The sequence below is a fragment of the Cupressus sempervirens genome, chromosome 5 (assembly GCF_028749045.1).
Source record: "Cupressus sempervirens isolate cs-2001-9-10 chromosome 5, ASM2874904v1, whole genome shotgun sequence".
In the NCBI taxonomy this organism is placed as follows: Eukaryota; Viridiplantae; Streptophyta; class Pinopsida; order Cupressales; family Cupressaceae; genus Cupressus; species Cupressus sempervirens.
This window is the reverse complement of record NC_143122.1, coordinates 844,792,958-844,815,745: the sequence shown is the minus strand read 5'-3', so window position 1 is coordinate 844,815,745 and position 22,788 is coordinate 844,792,958. Positions and strand designations below refer to the sequence as shown.

Here is a 22,788-nt window from a genome sequence, read left to right as displayed (position 1 = left end):
GACTTGAGAGGAGATTGTTCTTAGATGAGTCTTGGTTGGAGACTTGGGTATCTTGATGAGCATTCTCATTCCCCACTCTTGGTCTACTCGGTGGTTTGCTACTTGAGAGGTATAGCCCATGATTTTCTCTCAGTTGCATTATATTTATGCTTGTCTTTCATGGATATGGATCTTGAGCTATGGTACATGAGTTAGTTCTGGAGGGTTCATTTGAGAGATGGTTTAGCATTGGTTATCTCCATGTGCATATGTTGTTATGCTGGTTGAGTTTGGGAGATGGTTTTATATTGGGCATTTTCCTTGGATTAGGAATGGTTATTCCTTGATTTAGGAATGGTTTTATTGAGTTTGATCTTCTTGTGAGAGGCTTACATCCATGATTAGCTATATGGTATGGTTTAGGTGTTATTGAGGCTTCTTGTTGGGGTTTAATGGAGGAGATCATACTTGCACAGTTTACGTCTAGAGGTGTGTGTAGAAGGACATGATACAGGTTATGATTTGCATGGTTTCTCTGCTGCACAGTTTACATCTAGAGGTGTGTGTAGAAGGACATGATACAGGTTATGATTTGCATGGTTTCTTGGTTATCTTCCTGGATGTTCAGTTTTTCCTACATTGGATTTGAGATTGGTTAGAGATTATGATCACTGGTTTGTGCTCATGTATGTCATGTGAGAGATGACATGGTTATTCCTTTATCTCTTTCCTCTGTTGGTTATGGTGAACTTGGGAGAGCATTGGAGAGTTGTTCTTGCAAGATATTAGTTTATGTATTGTGGATGTCCTTGATACTACATGGATTCACTTCTTTGAGGTGTGTTGAGTGGATTGGTTATAGATTTGACATTATCTTTTGCAGTGGGAGCTTCTTGGTATATATGTGGTAGGTATTTCTCTTGAGGCTTGTGATTTCAGGTTGCAGATTGGTTAATGAGGGAATAGGAAGCGTCAGTGTTAAGCATTGCTGGTCAAGTTCGAATGGAATTTCAATAAAGGACGTGGTATAACTGTTCAACTACCTGTCAAATTTTTTCAAAATATTAGATTGTTTACAACAAAATGTGCTCCCATTGTAGAAGCCTCTCGGGTTAATTAATGCCTATTAGAGAAAACAAACTGACGAGGCATTAAAATACTATACGAAAAACTGGATGTCTATGATATCCGGCATTTGTGGACCATGCCTATTTGCCTCGAAAAACACTGAACTAGTGGAACGTCACAACAAGAAGCTCTGAGAGTTTACACCCGTTCGATGTTTTTCATTCATAATGGCCAAAGGAATTCCATGACAAATTCCGTAGCGGATGACATTGAAAATATTTCTCTTGCACGCTCTTCATATCTCAACCAAGACCTTGATGGAACTTGCGTGTCGTCGAGGTTTCATCATCACTAACAATTTCCTAGGTCTTATCGGTAAAAAAACAATAATCAAATTTAACGCAACACGGAGAGGCCTATGTGTTCGTTGGTATGTCAAACTGTAATCACCCGACCGACTACATTAAGAAATGCTCAACTTCTATGTGTTTTCTAGGGAATGCCAAACCATAAAATCAGTAAGTAAAATAGAGACAACAAACTAATGAGGAATATAACGTTTTATAAAAATGACTCGACTTATATGCTAACCACCATCTTCTGCACCATGCCCGTCTACCTTCAAAAAGACTGAAATTTAATATCAAACAAGAAGCCCATGAATTTCAACGTCAGTTTTGTACTTTTTTAGAATATCCACGAGAATTTCCACTAAGAATGCCATATCGCGTGATATCAAAAACACTTTCCCATCTGGTGTGCCAAGATTACAGTTTGGCAAGATGAGTGGAATATTAGTTGGGAGGGTTTAAAGATATTTAGTCAAATGTTGAGAAGTGAGCAATATCGGGTGAAATTTTATATTATATCATATAAGGATGAGGTGCTCAGTATTATATGTGTATCATAAGTGTTTTAAATGTTAAAAGAGTAAACAAGATTAGCATTAAAATATCAAGAGCACCATATTGGTCTAGAGTATTTTCTCTTCCATGCGAGATATCCAAATACAAATAACAAAGAGTGATTGTCACTGTATCATACCTTTTAAGCTGTATGACGAATTCTAGATGATGCACTCCACATTGGATGGTTAATGTTAAACTCGATGATGTTCCAACTAGGTAGTGAATCCTCCATCGGTCGTTTCATATACCTATGCACTTAATCAACTCTTCGAATACATTCATCCTTACTCTATTATTACAAATCTAAAATCTTTCTCTAGCTCACAAATATGATACAATGCAATACATTTGAAAAGATGAGAAATTTTTAAATGGAGAAATAACAATATATATAAACTTGCCAGCCACCAAAAAAAAATACCCTATACATCACCGAACCTGTAGACACTGAGACAGACAATAACAGAAAAAAGAGTTTAAATAAATGGAAAGTATGCAGATTTCAAAATAGGATAAAACTACACAATAAAAGTTTCTGAAATGGAAGAAATAAAAATCTACAATGTTTCTAATTGAGAAGAATTTCTATTCTATCAAAGTTTCTAAGAAAAATTAAGGAAATTATAGAGCTTTGAAAATAAGAAAAAGCAACACAATAAAAGTTTCAAAAATAGAAGAAATCAAAACACATAAACATACATACTCAGAATAATGATCCTGTTGCTCAATCCAATGTTGAATAGAAATCATAATATTGATCCTGTTACTCAATCCAATGTTGAATAGAAATTAGAATATCGAACCTGTTGTTCAATACAATGTTGAATTAAAAAGAAAATAGGCTCTTGCCATATATAATGTTGATGTGTGATGGTTCAACTTCAAAGAATTGAAAACATGTAATGCATAAAAATGGAGCATAAGGCAAGACATTTGGTTTTCTTTTCATAACAGATTATTGGCTTTCTTTTTGCTCGAGTGAATGAAAAAGAAATATATTTAGAAATGTCTAAATGTGTGTTCACACTGTCAGTAATAAACTATTATTTGATGATGACCCGACTGGACCTGATGTTTGCAATTACGGACTTGTAGGACTCGTGTTTAGTGTTTGGAAATATCGAAATGTTCAAACCAAAAATATAGTGTGGTTAATGAGGGAATGGAAAGCGTCAGTGTTAAGCATTGCTGGTCAAGTCCGAATGGAATTTCAATAAAGGACATGGTATAACTGTTCAACTACCTATCAAATTTTTTCAAAATGTTAGATTCTTTACAACAAAATGTGCTCCCATTGTAGAAGCATGTCGGCTTAATTAATGCCTCTTAGAGAAAACAAACTGATGAGGCATTAAAATTCTATACAAAAAAATGGATGTCTATGATATCCGGCATTTGTGGACCATGACTATTTGCCTCAAAAAAGACTTAACTCGTGGAATGTCACAGCAAGAACCCCCGAGAGTTTCAACATGTTCGATGTTTTTCGCTCATAATGGCCAAAGGCATTCCATGATAAATTTTGTAGCGGATGACATCGAAAATATTTCTCTTGCACACTCTTCATATCTCAACCAAGACCTTGATGGAACCTATGTGTCGTCGAGGTTTCATCATCACTAACAATTTCCTAGGTCTTATCGATAACAAAACAATAATGAAATTTAACGCAACACAAAGAGGCCTATGTGTTCGTTGGTATGTCAAAATGTAATCACCCGATCGACTGCATTAAGAAATTCTCAACTTCTATGTGTTTTCTAGGGAATGCCAAATCATAAAATCAGTAAGTAAAATAGAGACAACAAACTAACGAGGAATTTAACGTTTTATAAAAATGACTCAACTTATATGCTAACCACCATCTTCTGCACCATGCATGTCTACCTTCAAAAAGACTGAAATTTAATATCAAACAAGAAGCCCATGAATTTCAACGTTAGTTTTGTACTTTGTTAGAATATCCATAAGGATTTCCACTAAGAATGCCATATCGTGTGATATCAAAAACACTTTCCCATCTGGTGTGCCAAGATTACAGTTTGGTAAGATGAGTGGAATATTAGTTGGGAGGGTTTAAAGATATTTAGTCAAATGTTGCGAAGTAAGCAATATCGAGTTAAATTTTATATTATATCATATAAGGACGAGGTGCTCAGTATTATATGTGTATCATAAGTGTTTTAAATGTTAAAAGAGTAAACACGATTAGCATTAAAATATCAAGAGAACCATATTGGTCTAGAGTATTTTCTCTTCGATGCGAGATATCCAAATACAAATAACAAAGAGTGATTGTCACTATATCACACCTTTTAAGCTGTATGATGAATTCTGGATGATGCACTCCACATTGGATGGTTAATGTTAAACTCCATGATGTTCCAACTAGGTAGTGAATCCTCCATCGGTCGTTTCATATACCTATGCACTTAATCAACTCTTCGAATACATTCATCCTTACTCTATTATTACAAATCTAAAATCTTTCTCTAGCTCACAAATATGATACAGTGCAATACATTTGAAAAGATGAGAAATTTTTTAATGGAGAAATAAAAAAATATATAAAATTTCCAGCCACAAAAAAAAAATACCCTATACATCACCGAACCTGTAGACACTGAGACAGACAATAACAGAAAAAAGAGTTTAAATAAATGGAAAACTACAACATTATGTAACAGTTATCCTATGGTTGAATAATTTTGGAGTGGCATGAAAGAAATAGCCACCATAAATAGAATAAAGAAATCTTCATTTTTCAAATTTAAATAATAGAAACCAATGACTTAAGAATTCTAATCATAGAAAAACCAATGCAATCACCTCTCCTTTATCATAAAATCTAAAGACTACACTACGAAATGGGAGAAATCATACCAGAGTTAAGCTCTACTATAGTAGATATCCTGAACAAACCTAATATTTGTACAACTTAACACACAATCTCAATGTGGAAGTGGGAGAAAACCTTGCACAAATTTATCTACAAAATTGTATTTCAATAATCTGTCAAAAACTCACAAATTTGATGACAACAAAAAATTACAAATAAATTTTGATAGTGACCCCAAAAGGAAAAACAAATATCAAATCAATTTTCACTTTTGTTTGCAGGGAACTTAAAAATCATCGTAGACTCTAGAATAGATCCAAGAGCTCTACAATAATTCACGAGAAATTTAGGAATAATCTGGAACTATAAATGGAAAGGCATTCACCCACGACAGTTGTAACAATAGTATTAAATGTCATATTTAAAAAGTATTAAGTAATCTTACATTGTCCTTGCATTTCAGTTGTCTATTTTATCGTTCCAGTCCACTCTAGCATGGGCAATAAAAAAACATTCTAATGTCTTAATAATTTTAAATTGTCATTTGTTCATTGGTTGGAATAGTTTTCTTTTAAAATTCTTAATAGATAAAATATAAAACCCCTAGCAAAATGCATACGGACTAATGAGAAAATAAGAATAATTAATAAAAATGAAATTAAAAATATGTATGCACTACATACTATAGGATAAATTTTATTGATGTGTGATATTGCTATCAAGATTTAAATGTGTAGTTTTTGAGTCAAACTTATAGACCCATGTTTCATGAGTAGTGATTCAACATGAATCCATCCCTCATTAGAAGAAATAGAATTCTTGGTTTCTGAAATTAATAACTCTGCATATTGTAGGAAAAACTATTCTACCATCTTTTTGATTGAGGTTTTTGGTGTTTCACTTTTAATTTTTCTTAGTATCCTATTTGGTAACCATGCCACTTTCTTATAGTTTTTCAAACCCATTGAACTAATTAAAAAATAAATTAAATCGATGTAAATTCTCTCAACTCATTAGATTTTTTGTATTTTTGCATGGCTCTAGTAATGATTTACTCTACAAAGAAATCCCTATATATCTTACGCCAAAACTTGCAATCCATCAAGTAGTCTCTTGAAGTGTAAATAAATGCTCATATGATGATAATATTTTTGAAAACAATGCAATATATCTTGTCACTCATTTTAGCATTTGACAAAATATATACATGCTTAGGTCTTTGCATGGATTTCAATTTGGAATTGCTTAAGATTTGTTTTTTAATTATTTTTTTCCTAGTATACAACATCAAAATATTTACAAACATGGCAAATTTTGAGTCTATTATAATTCGATTTTGTGCATTTTGCCAATAAATATTTTCCAACATCAACCCTCTATCAAATTTTTTTGCATGCATGTTGAGATTTTCTCAACTCACTCAATGAGTACATTTTTGTGTGCAGATTCATAATTTCTCACATTTTGGGGCCCTATTCTTACAATGGTAAGGGATAAAAGTAGCATTGGGGACCTTAAATTACAAATGGAACAACAAACAAACTAAAAAATAGGTTTCCTCTTGTCTTATATTGCCTCAAAATAAAATAAAAAACAGATTTTCATTTGTCATTAAATGTTTAATTTTTTTTAAATTGTTTATTCGTAAATTATTTCTAATTATTGATAATTATTGTAATTTGGATAAATAAATGTAGATAATTTTAATAATCCTTATAGGACTTAGATTAGTCTGGTTTAAATTAAATATTTATTTCCTAAGCTAAATAAGTAAGGATATAATAATTGACCTTGTATGTTTGACAAAGATATAACTCTGTTATTGGCATGGGCTTTTGAGTGTTGTAGCTAGTAGAAATCAATGGAGTTTTACTTTTCTCAATTGATACATTTTATGAAATCATTGCATATAGAGCATGACACTAGAACTATTATACTGCTACATCCTATGCTAAATGAGTAAAGATATAATAATTTAGTCTAAGACATTCAAAGTAAAGGTGTAGGTGGGAGCTTGTATGTTTGACAAAGATATAACTCTGCTATTGGCATGGGCTTCTGAGTGTTGTAGATGGTAGACATCAATGGAGCTATCCTTTTATTAATTGATATGTTTTATGAAATCATTGCATATAGACCATGACATTATTGGAACTATTATACTGTTGCCAGCCTATGAATATGTTTTTTCTACTATTCTTGATTTCCTCTTCATGCCCTCTTGACTCCACATGTCATATACATGCTTGTTTCTCTTCAAAAGAGTGCACATATACTTCCAAGTCAAGCATGTTAAATACTCCTATTGTCTGAGACTGTAAAGCTTAACACATAGAAAAAAAAATTTGTTTACAATATGTGTAATTCTAGTTTCTATGATATTACAATTTCCATTAGAGGTCCTACTAATTCCATTTGTCCTTCTTTATTAATACAACTAAATTGGTATGCCCCTAAGCTTCCATTAACATTTGCAAGAACCATGCGATCTTGAACAACACTATAGCCATGATTGTTGTCAAGTCTTAACTCATTTTACATGTTATCACAAGTACGTACAAGTAAAATTTCATCCAATTTAAAGTTCAATGTTGTATGCATTATCTTCAATTCCATTCCTAGATTTCTTAAGATGTCCCTATGATGCACCTGCATCATGAACTTCATGAATCATTTCTACATTTGATGTTTTTTCCATGCTTAATGTCCAATTTTTGTTATAATTTGAATCATTGCGCTAAGATGGGAGCTCTAATTTGGTAAAAAAGTAGGCTCCATCAAGATGAACAAAATCTTTTAAAGTAATAGCATAGAAGAAACTAAAGAAAAGAAATGAATTCTTGTAAGTAAAAGGATCCTAGCAACCTGTGCAAAGGAGAAGAAAATACATGTCAATTGAATTACAAGAATGTAATCATTGATAATGAGGACAATTTTTCCATAGAAATTCAAATTATGATATTGCTAAGAGGGTTCTACAATATAATAATTTGTTAATAAAGAAGGAAAATTTTAAATTTTAGAAAAACTGAGAAATATTTAAGTTAGAGGCCTTTCCTTATAGATGATCATATTATGATATATGATGAATCCACAAAGGCTAGATTTCTTTTCTTCTCTTAATATATATCGATAGAGAAATCTAGAAACCCCTTGGATCCATGTATTTGGGGTCCCATTATAGGAAAAAATAGGAGATAGAATAGTAGCCCATATGGTTGCTCCATATGCTAGAAAAACCATGCTCTTTCGTAGGAAACTCGTGTCCAAAGGTTTCAAAAGAATGTGTAAAACATTTAATGTTCTTTTACATAAAAAAATGCATTTTATTATCCTAAAACAACTTAATAGGTCATTTATGATATGTACTTATGTTCTTCTTGCTTATTTGTATGACAATTAAACAGAGTAGGCTGATTGTATGTTATCATTGGCTGGCCCATCTTGTCCATAGTTAGAGAAGCTTATTTTATTGTTGTGAATCCACTGCATGTTGTGTGGGGGTAATGATAGAAAAATCAATTAGAAAGAAAGATCTACTTTATATTACGCTATTAGTCAAATATCTATTTTAAAAATTGGCATAGATATGCTATTTTATAACTTTGGACATCTTAAAGTGACACAAAAAATTCTGAAGATGAGGTAGAAAAGACATCAATTGCTAAGAAATATTTGGAGAATGAGCATAGAATGCTTGGATCAATGTATTGCCCAAAAAAGCATGACACAAGGGATTTCAATAGAGAATACCTAGACCAACACATTGTCCACAAAGTTATGACACAAGAAAGTTCAATGCAAGACTTTCTAAAAGAAAATGGAATCAAACACTCATTTCCAAAATAGCAAGCTTGGATTAGGAATTAAATTAAGTTCCTACAATTCATATTTTCTAAAATTGGAGTACAAATACATTGAAAAAAAATATAGCATGATAGCCTTGGTATGCTTAGCATAACCTATACAATCAACTAAGAGAAACTGAAAAAATTGACTTTAACACTGAAACCATCTAAAATCAATTCTTATTGTTTTGTAACTATATATAATTATTGATGACTACTTCTTTTGCAAATTTTTGGTTGTATTGAATCAAGCTATGGCAATTATTTCCTTGAATTTCATGCTTTTTTAAGTTTTAGCTACTATGATGGCTTTGTTTATTTGGATATCCAAGTTTAAAGCTTAGTTGCAGACAAATTCTGCAGTAGCATATTTGCACCATTTGTTGGAAGGTCAACTACTGAATTTTAAAAGCCTTACCTTTACATACTAGATAGACTACCTATCAAATTAACGATCAAATCCCGACTAACGAATCGGCAGGTCCTAATCTTGTAAGATAATAATGAAGAGAGAGGCCTATGCATTCGTTCCTATCTCGAAATGGAATTGGCCGAACAATTGCAATAGCCTTCTTCCTATGAAAGGCACTACAAAATATAATTGCTAACAAGTTACCCTCAGAGACCCTCTAAATCACATATTAGGATGGCTAAATTCACTCACCCTACACAGGCCTTCCTTTTCTTAACCTGTGTTGCTCTTTTCCTATTATCATCACATGCAAGAAACGTTACTTTTAGCTTCCCTCCTCTAACAGGTATAGAAAGGAAAAATGATGCCACATATCAAGAGAGTAATCAAGGAGCCCTGCACCTTACACGAAATGAAGCATCAGGGAACCTTAAGAACAGTTTCGGCTGGGCGTATTATACTAACCGTATTCTGCTATGGAATAGGTCTACTGGGGCTCTGGCCAATTTTTCAACTTACTTTCAATTCATTATTGATCTGAACAACGAAATATACGATAATCATGGAGATGGGCATGCGCTCTTCATGGCACCATTCGAATTGGAACCACCAGAGGACGCTTATGGTGGATTTCTTGTCTTGTTTAATGAGGAAAGCTTTAAATAGTCATCTTATCAGATGGTTGCTTTGGAGTTTGATACATACAACAACGATTGGGATCCTGATGACAATCATGTTGGGATCAACGTCAATAGCATTTTCTCGAAGTTCATTTTTCCGCTCAATACATCCAGTCTATTTAATCACTCTACACAACAAAATCTCACAAACACGACATGGGATGCCTGGGTGGATTATGACGGTGTAGAAAATGTTCTGCACTTCTTTCTCTGGTATAATTCTTCTAAACCAAAAATTGCTCTATTTAACCACACAATAGATCTGAGCAACTGTCTACCAGAGTACATCAAGATTGGCTTCTCGGCTGCCACTGGAGAGTACACGAAGACTCACACCGTAAAAGTTTGGAATTTTACTTCTGAATATTCGTGGGAAGTCGGACCTCCTGGTGAATTACTTAGAAATGGCAATGCAAACAGATTTTCTGTGAAAGTTTATTTGATATGCGTTTTCTTCGTTGTTGTGGTCCTATGTGGCTTCATAGTTGTTCGCTGGTGGCATTATTTCAGAAAAAGGGGAACAGAAGGTAAGGCTAGGGAAGAGAGCGATCCAGAGCTAGATGAATGCTGTTCTCATGGCCCCTGAAGCTTTTCCTACGCCGAGCTCAGTGCCGCGACAGGAAATTTCTGTGAGAAAGAAAAGCTTGGACAAGGCAGCTTCGGCAGCGTTTACAAAGGAATCCTGCCCGGCACCGTGGACGCGCTGGCTGTGTAAAGAATAGCTCAAGGATCGAGACAAGGAAGAAAGGAGTATGTCTCCGAAGTTCAAACAATAAGCAGGTTGAGACACTGTAATCTTGTGTGGCTTTTAGGATGGTGCCACGAAAAGGGAGAGTTATTTCTGGTCTACGAGTACTTGCCAAATGGGAGTTTGGATAAACACATTTTTGGGGAAGAGGAGGATACGCTGGGTTGGAGCCGAAGATATAGTATCACCTGTGACATTGCCTCTGCTCTTGTTTATCTCCACGAAGAGTGGGACCAGTGTGTCGTTCATCGAGACGTGGAGGCAAGCAACATAATGCTGGATTCTGATATCAATGCCAAGTTGGGTGATTTTGGTTTGGCAAGACTGATGGAACGTGACCAGGAGGCTTCCCATACGACCATGGTGGTGGGCACGCGGGGGTATGTTGCTCCAGAGTGCTACATAATAGGGAAAACCAGTCCAGAAGCTGACGTGTACATCTTTAGGGCGGTTACACTAGAAATTGCCTGCGGAAGGCGGCTGGTTGATCACAGCCTTGAAGAACACAATTGTTTCCCTTTTCTTGTCAACATCTATTGCATACTGGACCTTCTCATGTACGGACCACTTTCATTCGTAAATAGCATTCCTAACAAATATAACACATTTGTGGCATTTTCAAGCTATCCAGTTGTTGTCGAAACTGCATTTGGGATCTATAGAAATTATCCTTAAGAAATACAGTTGGGTTTTGTATATTTTCTCTGTTGCCTTGTCCACCTAAATTTATCCTATTTTAGCTTGTAGGATGAGGTGTTTCAGGAACATGCTCTGTTGTTCTTGAATTTTCATTCTGGTGACTCATTTCCACAAATACAGGTAATGCTTGATTGTACCTCTCACTTGATTCAAAATCAACTTCATGTCTCCCTTGTGTTTCAAAATGAGATACTTCATCGAATTTTCGTTGATGAGTAATTCTATCCCTATTTTGTAATTCCAATTCTTGTATTAGCAATCCTGCCCTTCTTCTAGCATAATTTAGTCGTCGAAATTCATTTTTCCTTCTTCTTTCTTCTTCTCTTTCAGTTTGTGTCATTTGTTCTTGTCGTCATCTACAATACTCTCTCTGGTATTGTCTCTGGTATGCTCTTTGTTGCTCCATTTGTTATTGTCTTCTTTCTTGATCCGATTGGAAATTCATACTTGATTTATTCATTTCTATGAAATAAATTTCTAACCAAACATTAAAAAAATAGTAGATTTAGTAAATTATTTTTTATAAAATTGGTTTAAAATATCACATTAATTTAGTGGCATTGCACTTTAGGTAAGATAGATATTTATTCATTTCTAATTAATAGTTTAACAATTCACAAATACATATAGGAGGAACTTTTTTGTGTAGATAAGATCTACATATATACTAAATACCAAATAGTCTTGTATGTATAATACTAAATTTATTTAAGACAAAGGAAAAATAACATACGTTCATCAAAATTGATAAGTCGAACAGAAAAATTTATTAAAAAAATTGATAATGTCAAATAATATGACTCCTAGATTTCATTATAGTGATGCAAAAACATGTGGAATTCATCAGTGAAGAAAATGTTATTTTTGCCATCCATGTGCTCTTCATCATAGTAGATGTCTTTCCTAAATTCAAAGAACCCAAATGATTTCTTCCATGGCTCATGAATTTCCTTTGTATATTGTCCCATCTACAAGATTTGAGAATCTTGGACACCTCGAACATGAAACCTCGCATTATGAAATTCATCTGTAATTTTTTTACAAGACTTGGAAATGATTGTTCCCAATCTATCCAAATAAGTTTGAACAATTTGGCTTGATTGCACCAACTCGTTTGGAAGAAGTGGGCTTGTGATAGTGTTCTCAGAATTATTTTGTTGAGCATCCATAGTTAATTTTTTTCTGATATCTATAATGTAAGGATAAAAAATGGTCAGTATCAAAATGACAAGAATTAAGCTATGCATATATAGCAATAAATTTGTATTTGAAAGAGAAGAAGATTTGATTGATTCTTTCCTATTGACATTATTCTATGCATTTAATTTCTTTTAACAAAAAACTTATATGTTCTTAATATTATTCATATAATGTTCTAATCTTTGATTTAAAAATTTAATAGTAAAACCTAACTTCAAATATTAAGGAGAAAATAGATAACATTTCATGAAATATTGTTTTTTATTTTCTTCATAGTTTGATGGACGTTAAAATTGAGATCTAATTGAACTTTTCTAATCTATTTTAATATAAGGTTGAAATTTATAAATTAGAGAAAATTTGAACAAAATGTTAGAGATTATATCAAGGCCTAGGACCTGCTTCTTACATACATCACAAGACAAGGTAGAGACCATGTAGTTTCTATTCTAACAAAGTTTTTAAGAATTATTTTTTTATAAATTTTTTTCTTTAAAAATACATAACTAAATGATACCTATAATTTTAAACTTTCTTTTATTATCAAGCAATAAAAAAATATTTTCCTATAAGTCTATTCTCAAAAGATGCATAACAACAATACAATAATATTGATCAATCAATATAACATGAAAAATAGTATAATCTAAAATTTTATATATTAAAAATGATCTATCTATTAAAAAGATTACTAATCATTAATAAAACTTAATGTGTCATTCATTATAAATATATAAATTAATTATAATTGTACATGTGTATCTATGTTTATTTATCTAAACTTGGATGTTTGATAAACTATACAATGGATTGGTTTCAAATTAATTTTCTATTTTTTAAAAAAACAACTCCTATTTTTATTAAAGAGTTTCCATAAAGTATTAGATTTAAATTGCTTCATGATGTATAATCAGCTTATCTAAATTATTCTACTACTATTTAATATCATGATAGTAGTTGATAAAACCTATAATAGTATAATTAGCTAATCTCAAATCCATCTACTTTTATTTAATAGTACAATAATAGTTCATAGGACCTATAGCATATAATTAGTTGATTAAAAATTCTTCTACTTTTGTTGAAAATCTTAATAATAGTTTCTAGGAGCTATAATTGATATAAATCTCATCTACTTTTATTTTACATCATGATAATAGTTCACATGACCCATACTATATAATTAGTTGATCTAAAATCTATCTACTACTCTTCAACATGATGATGATAGTTCATAGAATGCAACACTTATATACAGATTTAAAATCTTACAAGATCAAATCTAAAAATAACGTTGAACCCATCTACTACTACATTTTTTATTCTTGTTAAAATATTTTGAATATTAATTTAACTAAATCATAATTTTATACTAATATATTTCTCGAGAACAAATTATTTATTTAAATAAATTTTAAAAATTGTAAAACATATAATTATAAAAAATTGCTAACAATTATTATTATTAATCCATGTATTAAATAAATCTAAACAAATTTAAAAGGTTTTCTAATACCAATAATTTGAGAGCATGTCTAAATTTTAACAATATAACATGAAAAATAGTATAATCTAAAATTGTATATATTAAAATTGATCTATCTATTAAAAAGATTACTACTCAATAGTAAAAATAAAAAATTAAAACATATAATTATAAAAATTGCAAACAATTACCATTATTAATATTATTTTAAAATAGCTTTGTAATCTTATTTTAATAATAGATGGAGGAATATAATCATTGATTCAAATAATCTAATGAAAAAGTCAGATTAATTTATACTATAATATCTAAATTCTAAAAATCTAATGTTTTGAATGAAGAGAAAGAAATAGAAAGAAATTTGCAATTGAGTAGAATTTCTAATATAACAAAGTTTCTAAGAAAATTTAAGGAAACTATGCAGATTTCAAAATAGGAAAAAACTACACAATAAAAGTTTCTAAAATGGAAGAAATACAAATCTACATTGTTTCTAATTGAGAAGAATTTCTATTCTATCAAAGTTTCTAAGAAAAATTAAGGAAATTATAGAGCTTTGAAAATAAGACAAAACAACACAATAAAAATTTCAAAAATAGAAGAAATCAAAACAAATAAACATACATACTCAGAATAATGATCCTGTTGCTCAATCCAATGTTGAATAGAAATCATAATATTGATCTTGTTACTTAATCCAATGTTGAATAGAAATCAAAATATCAATCCTGTTGTTTAATACAATGTTGAATAAAAACTAAAATAGGCTCTTGCCATATATAATGTTGATGTGTGATGGTTCAACTTCAAAGAATTGAAAACATGTAACGCGTAAAAATGGAGCATAAGGCAAGACATTTGGTTTTGTTGTCATAACAGATTATTGGCTTTCTTCTTGCTCAAGTGAATGACGAAGAAATATATTTAGAAACATCTAAATGTGTCTTCACACTGTCAGCAATAAACTGTTATTTTATGACAACCCGACTAGACCTGAATTTTGCAATTACGGACTCGCAGGACGTGTGTTTAGTGTTTGGAAATATCGAAGCGTTCAAACCAAAAATACAGTGTGGTTAATGAGGGAATGGTAAGTGTCAGTGTTAAGCATTGTTAGTCAAGTCTGAATGGAATTTCAATAAAGGACGTGGTATAACTGTTCAACTTCCTATCAATTTTTTCCAAAATGTTAGATTGTTTACAACGAAATGTGCTCTCATTGTAGAAGCATGTCGACTTAATTAATGCCTCTTAGAGAAAACAAACTAACGAGGCATTAAAATAATATACGAAAAAATGGATGTCAATGATATCCGACATTTGTGGACCATGCCTATTTTCCTCGAAAAAGATTGAACTCGTGGAATGTCACAACAAGAACCCCCGAGAGTTTCAACCTGTTCGATGTTTTTCGTTCGTAATGGCCAAAGGCATTCCACAAAAAATTCTGTAGCGGATGACATCAAATTTATTTCTCTTGCATGCTCTTCATATCTCAACCAAGACCTTGATGAAACCTGCATGTCGTCGAGGTTTCATCATCACTAACAATTTCCTAGGTCTTATCGATAACAAAACAATAATGAAATTTAACGCAACACAGAGAGGCCTATGTGTTTGTTGGTATGCCAAAATGTAATCACCCGACCGACTGCATTAAGAAATGCTCAACTTCTATGTGTTTTCTAGGGAGTGCCGAATCGTAAAATCAGAAAGTAAAATAAAGACAAAAAACTAACAAGGAATTAAACCTTTTATAAAATAGACTTGACTTATATTCTAACCACCAACTTATGCACCATGCCTGTCTGCCTTCAAAAAGACTGAAATGTAATATCAAACAAGAAGCCCATGAATTTCAACGTCAAATTTTGTACTTTTTTAGAATATCCACGAGGAGTTCCACTAAGAATGCCATATCGCTTGGTATCAAAAACACTTTCCCATCTGGTGTCCCAAGATTACAGTTTGGCAAGATGAGTGGAATATTAGTTGGGAGGGTTTAAAGATATGTAGTCAAATGTTGCGAAGTGAGCAATATCAGGTGAAATTTTATATTATATCATATGAAGACGAGGTGCTCAGTATTATATGTGTATCATATGTGTTTTAAATGTTAAAAGAGTAAACAAGATTAGCATTAAAATATCAAGAGCAACATATTGGTCTAGAGTATTTTCTCTTCCATGCAAGATATCCAAATACAAATAACAAAGAGTGATTGTCACTGTATCACACCTTTTAAGCTATATGACGAATTCTAGATGATGCACTCCACATTGGATGGTTAATTTTAAACTCCATGATGTTCCAACTAGGTAGTGAATCCTCCATCGGTAGTTGCATATACCTATGCACTTAATCAACTCTTCTAATACATTCATCCTTACTCTATTATTACAAATGTAAAATCTTTCTCTAGCTCACAAATATGATACAGTGCAATACATTTGAAAAGATGAGAAATTTTTTAATGGAGAAATCACAATATATATAAACTTGTGTGCCACCAAAAAAATAATACCCTATACATCACTGAACCTATAGACACTGAGACAGACAATAACATAAAAAAGAGTTTAAATAAATGGAAATCTACAACATCGTGTAACAGTTATCCTGATGGTTGTATAAATTTGGAGTGGCATGGAAGAAATAGCCACCACAAATAGAATAACAAAATCTTCATTTTTCAAATTTAAATAACAGAAACCAACGACTTAAGAATTCTAATCATAGAAAAACCAATGCAATCACCTCTCCTTTATCATAAAATCTAAAGACTGCACTACAAAATGGGGGAAATCATACCAGAGTTAAGCTCTGCTACAGTAGATATCCTTAACAAACCTAATATTTGTACAAGTTAACACACAATCTCAATGTGGAAGTGGGAGAAAACCTTGCACAAATTTATCTACAAAATTGTATTTCAATAATTTGTCAAAAACTCACAAATTTGATGACAACAAAAAATTACAAATAACTTTTAATAGTGACCCCAAAAGGCAAAACAAATATCAAATCAATTTTTACTTTTGTTTGCAGGGAACTTAAAAATCATCATAGACTCTAGAATAAATCTAGAAGGTCTACAATAATTCACAAGAAATTTAGGAACAATCTGGAACTATAAATGGTAAGGCATTCACCCACGACAGTTGTAACTATAGTATTAAATGTCATATTTAAAAAGTATTAAGTAATCTTACATTGTCCTTGCATTTTCGTTGTCTATTTTATCTTTCTAGTCCACTCTAGCCTGGGACATAAATAAAATATTACAATGTGTTAATAATTTTAAACTGCCATTTGTTCATTGGTTGGAATAGTTTTCTTTTAAAATTCTTAATAGATAAAATATAAAACCCCTAGCGAACTGTATATGGACTAATTAGAAAATAACAATAATTAATAAGAATGAAATTAAAAATATGTATGCACTACATACTATAGGATAAATTTTATTGATGTGTGATATTGCTATCAAGATTTAACTGTGTAGTTTTTGAGTCAAACTTATTGACCCATGTTTCATGAGTAGTGATTTAGCATGAATCCATCCCTCATTAGAATAAATAGAATTCTTGGTTTCTGAAATTAATAACTCTGCATATTGTAGGAAAAACTATTCTACTATCTTTTTGATTGAGGTTTTTGGTGTTTCACTTTTAATTTTTCTTAGTATCCTATTTGATAACCATGCCACTTTCTTATAGTTTTTCAAACCCATTAGGCTAAATAAAAAATAAATTAAATCAATGTAAATTCTCTCAACTCATTAGATTTTTTGTATTTTTGAATGGCTCTAGGAATGATTTACTCTACAAAGAAATCCCTATATATCTTACGCCAAAACTTGCAATCCATCAAGTAGTCTCTTGACGTGTAAATAAATGCTCATATGATGATAATGTTTTTGGAAACAATGCAATATATTTTGTCACTCATTTTAGCATTTAACGAAATATATACATGCTTAGGTCTTTGGATGGATTAAGATTTGGAATTTCTTAAGATTTGTTTATTAATTATTTTTTTCCTAGTATACAACTTCAAAATATTTACAAACATGGCAAATTTTGAGTCTATTATAATTCGATTTTGTGCATTTTGCCAATAAATATTTTCCAACATCAACTGTCTATCAAAAAATTTTGCATGCATGTTGACATTTTCTCAACTCACTCAATGAGTACTTTTTTGTTTGCAAATTTAGAATTTCTCACATTTTCGGGCCCTATTCTTACAATGGTAAGGGATAAAAGTAGCATTGGGGACCTTAAATTACTAATGGAACAACAAACAAACTAAAAAATAGGTTTCCTCTTGTCTTATATTGCCTCAAAATAAAATAAAAAATAGATTTTCATTTTTCATTAAATGTTTAATTTTTTTAAAATTGTTTATTCATAAATTATTTCTAATTATTGATAATTATTGTAATTTGGATAAATAAATGTAGATAATTTTAATAATCCTTAGAGGACATAGATTAGTTTGGTTTAAATTAAATATTTATGTCCTAAGCTAAATGAGTAAAGATATAATAATTGAGCTTGTATGTTTGACAAAGATATAACTCTGTTATTGGCATGGGCTTTTGAGTGTTGTAGCTAGTAGACATCAATGAAGTTGTCCTTTTGTCAACTGATATGTTTTATGAAATCATTGCATATAGAGCATGACACTGGAACTATTATACTGCTACGTCCTAAGCTAAATGAGTAAAGATATAATAATTTAGTCTAAGACATTCAAAGTAAAGGTGTAGGTGGGAGCTTGTATATTTGACAAAGATATAACTCTACTATTGGCATGGGCTTCTGAGTGTTGTAGGTGGTAGACATCAATGGTGCTATCCTTTTATTAATTGATATGTTTTATGAAATCATTGCATATAGAGCATGACATTATTGGAACTTATATACTGTTGCCAGCCTATGAATATGTTTTTGCTACTATTCTTGATTTCCTCTTCATGCCCTCTTGACTCCACATGTCATATACAGGCTTGTTTCTCTTCGCAAGAGTCCACATATACTTACAGGTCAAGCATGTTAAGTACTCCTATTGTCTAAGACAGTAAAGCTTAACACATAGAAAATAATATTTATTTACAATATGTGTAATTCTAGTTTCTATGATATTACAATTTCCATCAGAGGTCCTACTGATTCCATTTGTCCTTCCTCATTAATACAACTAAATTGGTATGCCCCTAAGCTTCCATTAACATTTGCAAGAACCATGCGATCTTGAACAACACTATAGCCATGATTGTTGTCAAATCTTCTCTCATTTTAAATGTTATCACAAGTACGTACAAGTAAAATTTCATCCAATTTAAAGTTCAATGCTGTATGCATTATCTTCAATTCCATTCCTAGACTTCTTAAGATGTCCCTATGATGCACCTGCATCATGAACTTCATTAATCATTTCTACATTTGATGTTTTTTCCATGCTTAATGTCCAATTTTTGTTATAATTTGAATCATTGTGCTAAGATGGGAGATCTAATTTTGTAAAAATGTAGGCTCCATCAAGATCAACAAAAGCTTTTAAAGTAATAGCATAGAAGAAACCAAAGAAAAGAAATGAATTCTCTTAAGTAAAAGGATCCTAGCAACCTGTGCAAAGGAGAAGAAAATACATGTCAATTGAATTACAAGAACGTAATCATTGATAATGAGGACAATTTTTCCATAGAAAGTCAAATTATGATATTGCTAAGAGGGTTTTACAATATAATCATTTTTTAATAAAGAAGGCAAATTTTAAATTCTAGAAAAACTGAGAAAGATGTAAGTTAGAGGCCTTTCCTTGTAGATGATCATATTATGATTTATGATGAATCCATAAAGGCTAGATTTCTTTTCTTCTCTTAATATATATCAATAGAGAAATCTAGAAACCCCTTGGATCCATGTATTTGGGGTCCCATTATAGGAAAAAATAGGAGATAGAATAGTAGCCCATATGGTTGCTCCATATGCTAGAAAAAACATGCTCTTTCGTAGGAAACTCGTGTCCAAAGGTTTCAAAAGAATGTGTAAAACATTTAATGTTCTTTTACATTAAAAAAATGCATTTTATTGTCCTAAAACAACTTAATAGGTCATTGCTGATATGTACTTATGTTCTTCTTGATTATTTGTATGATAGTTAAACATAGTAGGCTGATTGTATGTTATCATTGGCTGGCCCATCTTGTCCATAGTTAGAGAAGCTTATTTTATTGTTGTGAATCCACTGCATGTTGTGTAGGGGGAATGATAGCAAAACCAATTAGAAAGAAAGATCTACTTTATATTATGCTATTAGTCAAATATCTATTTTAAAAATTGGCATAGATATGCTATTTTATAAGTTTGGACATCTTAAAGTGACACAAAATATTCAGAAGATGAGGTAGAAAAGACATCAATTGCTAAGAAAGATTTGGAGAATGAGCATAGAATGCTTGGATCAATGTATTGTCCAAAAAAGCATGACGCAAGAGATTTCAATAGAGAATACCGAGACCAACACATTGTCCAGAAAGTTATGACTCAAGAAAGTTCAATGGAAGACTTTCTAAAAGAAAATGGAATCAAACACTCATTTCACAAATAGCAAGCTTGGATTAGGAATTAAATTATGATCCAACAATTCATATTTTCTAAACTTGGAGTAAAAATACATTGAAAAAAAATATAGCATGATAGCCTTGGTATGCTTAGCATAACCTATACAGTCAACTAAGAGAAACTGAAAAAGTTGACTTTAACACTCAAACCATCTAAAATCAATTCTTATTGTTTTGTAACTATATCTAATTATTGATGATACTTCTTTTGCAAATTTTTGGTTGTATTGAATCAAGCTATGGCAATTACTTCCTTGAATTTCATGCTTGTTTAAGTTTTAGCTACTATGATGGCTTTGTTTATTTGGATATCCATGTTTAAAGCTTGGTTGCAAACAAATTCTGCAGTAGCATGTTTGCACCATTTGTTGGAAGGTCAACTACTGAATTTTAAAAGCCTTACCTCTACATACTAGATAGACATCTGTATGCTAGACAGTAGTCCGCCTTGGTTAGTTAAGCATGGTGAGGTTGTATTTTACTATAGATTGTAGCATTTGATCAACAAAACATTTATGCATTTTACTTATATCCCATTCACATTTTGTGTCATAATCATTATTGAAAGGAAGAATACCATATTGTTCAAGCCAAACTCTTGACACAAAGTTTGGTGATTACTTGACTTGGCTTTAATATGTTGAGGGGAAGCACATGGTACAAGTGGTTGCAAGAAGAACCTCTTATAGAATTATCACATGAATAAAGTATGAGACAAATCTCAAACCACATTGTATGGTTCTTTTACCTTTCCTCTTATTTTCATAACTAGTGGTTGGTCAATAAAAAAAGGGGAAATTTGGTTTAATGTTTAAATACTAATAATTGCCAACTAGCCTTTACAAGGTCTAAGTAAACTTTGTGTAGATCATTTAGGGAGGACCTTGAGTTGCCATCATTTCTTATGCAAATAAGTTTAAATTTTCTTTCCACTTAATTTTTTTTTAGAATATAGGAAAAACCAATGAGTCCTTAATCTTCCAACATTTCTTTTAGTGAGTCTATTCTTTTGTCATATATTTCTATTTAAATAGAATAATTCAATTTTCACCATGGAGCTTCTCATTACATAGGAGACCATCATTCCTTAAGGAGAGATGTGATAAATATTCCTCATGGCATTCCCAATCAAAGAGAAATAGCACTGACCCAAGCTTATTCTAATCTATCTAGAAAAAATAGTGTCTAAGTATCACAATCCTTCCATCACACCCCATTAACCCCATCAACCAACTTTCAAAGTTATGTCAAGCCTTAGTGCCCAAGAATGTCTCCTCTTCTAGCTCAATAATCTATGCCCAATTTTAACTTAAATAGCTCAATTCTCTCTTGGAGCTTTTTTGAATTTGGTAAATTCATGGTAGTGAGCTCTCCAATGAAAAGAATTCCATATGCTAGGGCCATAAAATATCTTCTCAAGACTACTACTCACCCAAGCACTATATTTGTTTAGGTATAAATTTTAAACTGTGTGAATGCTTTTAGTCATGAATCACTATCTCCATCTCAAGTGGGTATATACTATTGAGACTTGCCTTAAATTATGCAAGCCGATGATCCCTACAATGACCATAAATGTTTGTAGAGGCGAGGGAATATGGATGCTATTAGAACTACATATAAAATTGATAGGCAGGATCCTAGCTTAGATGTTGCTAGTGAAACAACTGTAGTTTCATCCCTAGTGTTCTGTAGCATGAACCTCTCCTATTCCAAGAGTCTCATTTGTGCTTCCATCATGGTAAATTTTTAGTAGCTTCATGAATGCAAGCTATGTTATATTCTATTTTTTTTTGTTGAGGAGCTCATCAAACTTCCTATTCTAGCTTTTTTTATTTCACTGAGAAGCATAGATGATCTTATAGTAACTCGCTTAAGTCTACAATCTGTCCATTCTATTCCTCTTCTTATGAGTTAGAGGTAAAAGTAAATAAATGTGGTATGTTTTTATATTATACTACAACAAAATATTAGTTGAATTGATTTTCTTGGGTGATCTCTTAGGATGAACTATTGTGGAGCTGGGTGGATATATAAAGTAATAAAAAGTGTAAACTATTTGATTTACATTCAAGAAAATTGCTAGAGTTTCCGAGCTCATGAATTAGACAATATACATGGGTGGTTCAATAAACATGTTGGAATCAGAGTGATTTTATTAAGGTACACAAACTTGAAGTTGTGGGTGTTAATATATTTCAAGTTTTCATTATGGATTTTTTTTGTTCTATATTATTTAAACTAAAGCTATCTATGTAAATGCTTTATTACAAATTGTTTTCATGGATTG

At 31.6% G+C, this 22,788-nt stretch overlaps 1 protein-coding gene and 1 pseudogene across 1 annotated transcript; both read left to right on the top strand.

Moving 5' to 3' along the window:
* Positions 1-9,288: 9,288 nt before the first annotated feature.
* LOC149558548 (lectin 10-like) lies at positions 9,289-9,720 on the top strand. Its single transcript, XM_089830907.1, has one exon. The coding sequence runs from the start codon at positions 9,289-9,291 to the stop codon at positions 9,718-9,720; it is 432 nt and encodes a 143-aa protein (XP_089687033.1).
* A 12-nt stretch (positions 9,721-9,732) lies between these two features.
* Positions 9,733-11,157, top strand: LOC149558547 (L-type lectin-domain containing receptor kinase S.4-like; annotated as a pseudogene).
* Positions 11,158-22,788: the final 11,631 nt, after the last annotated feature.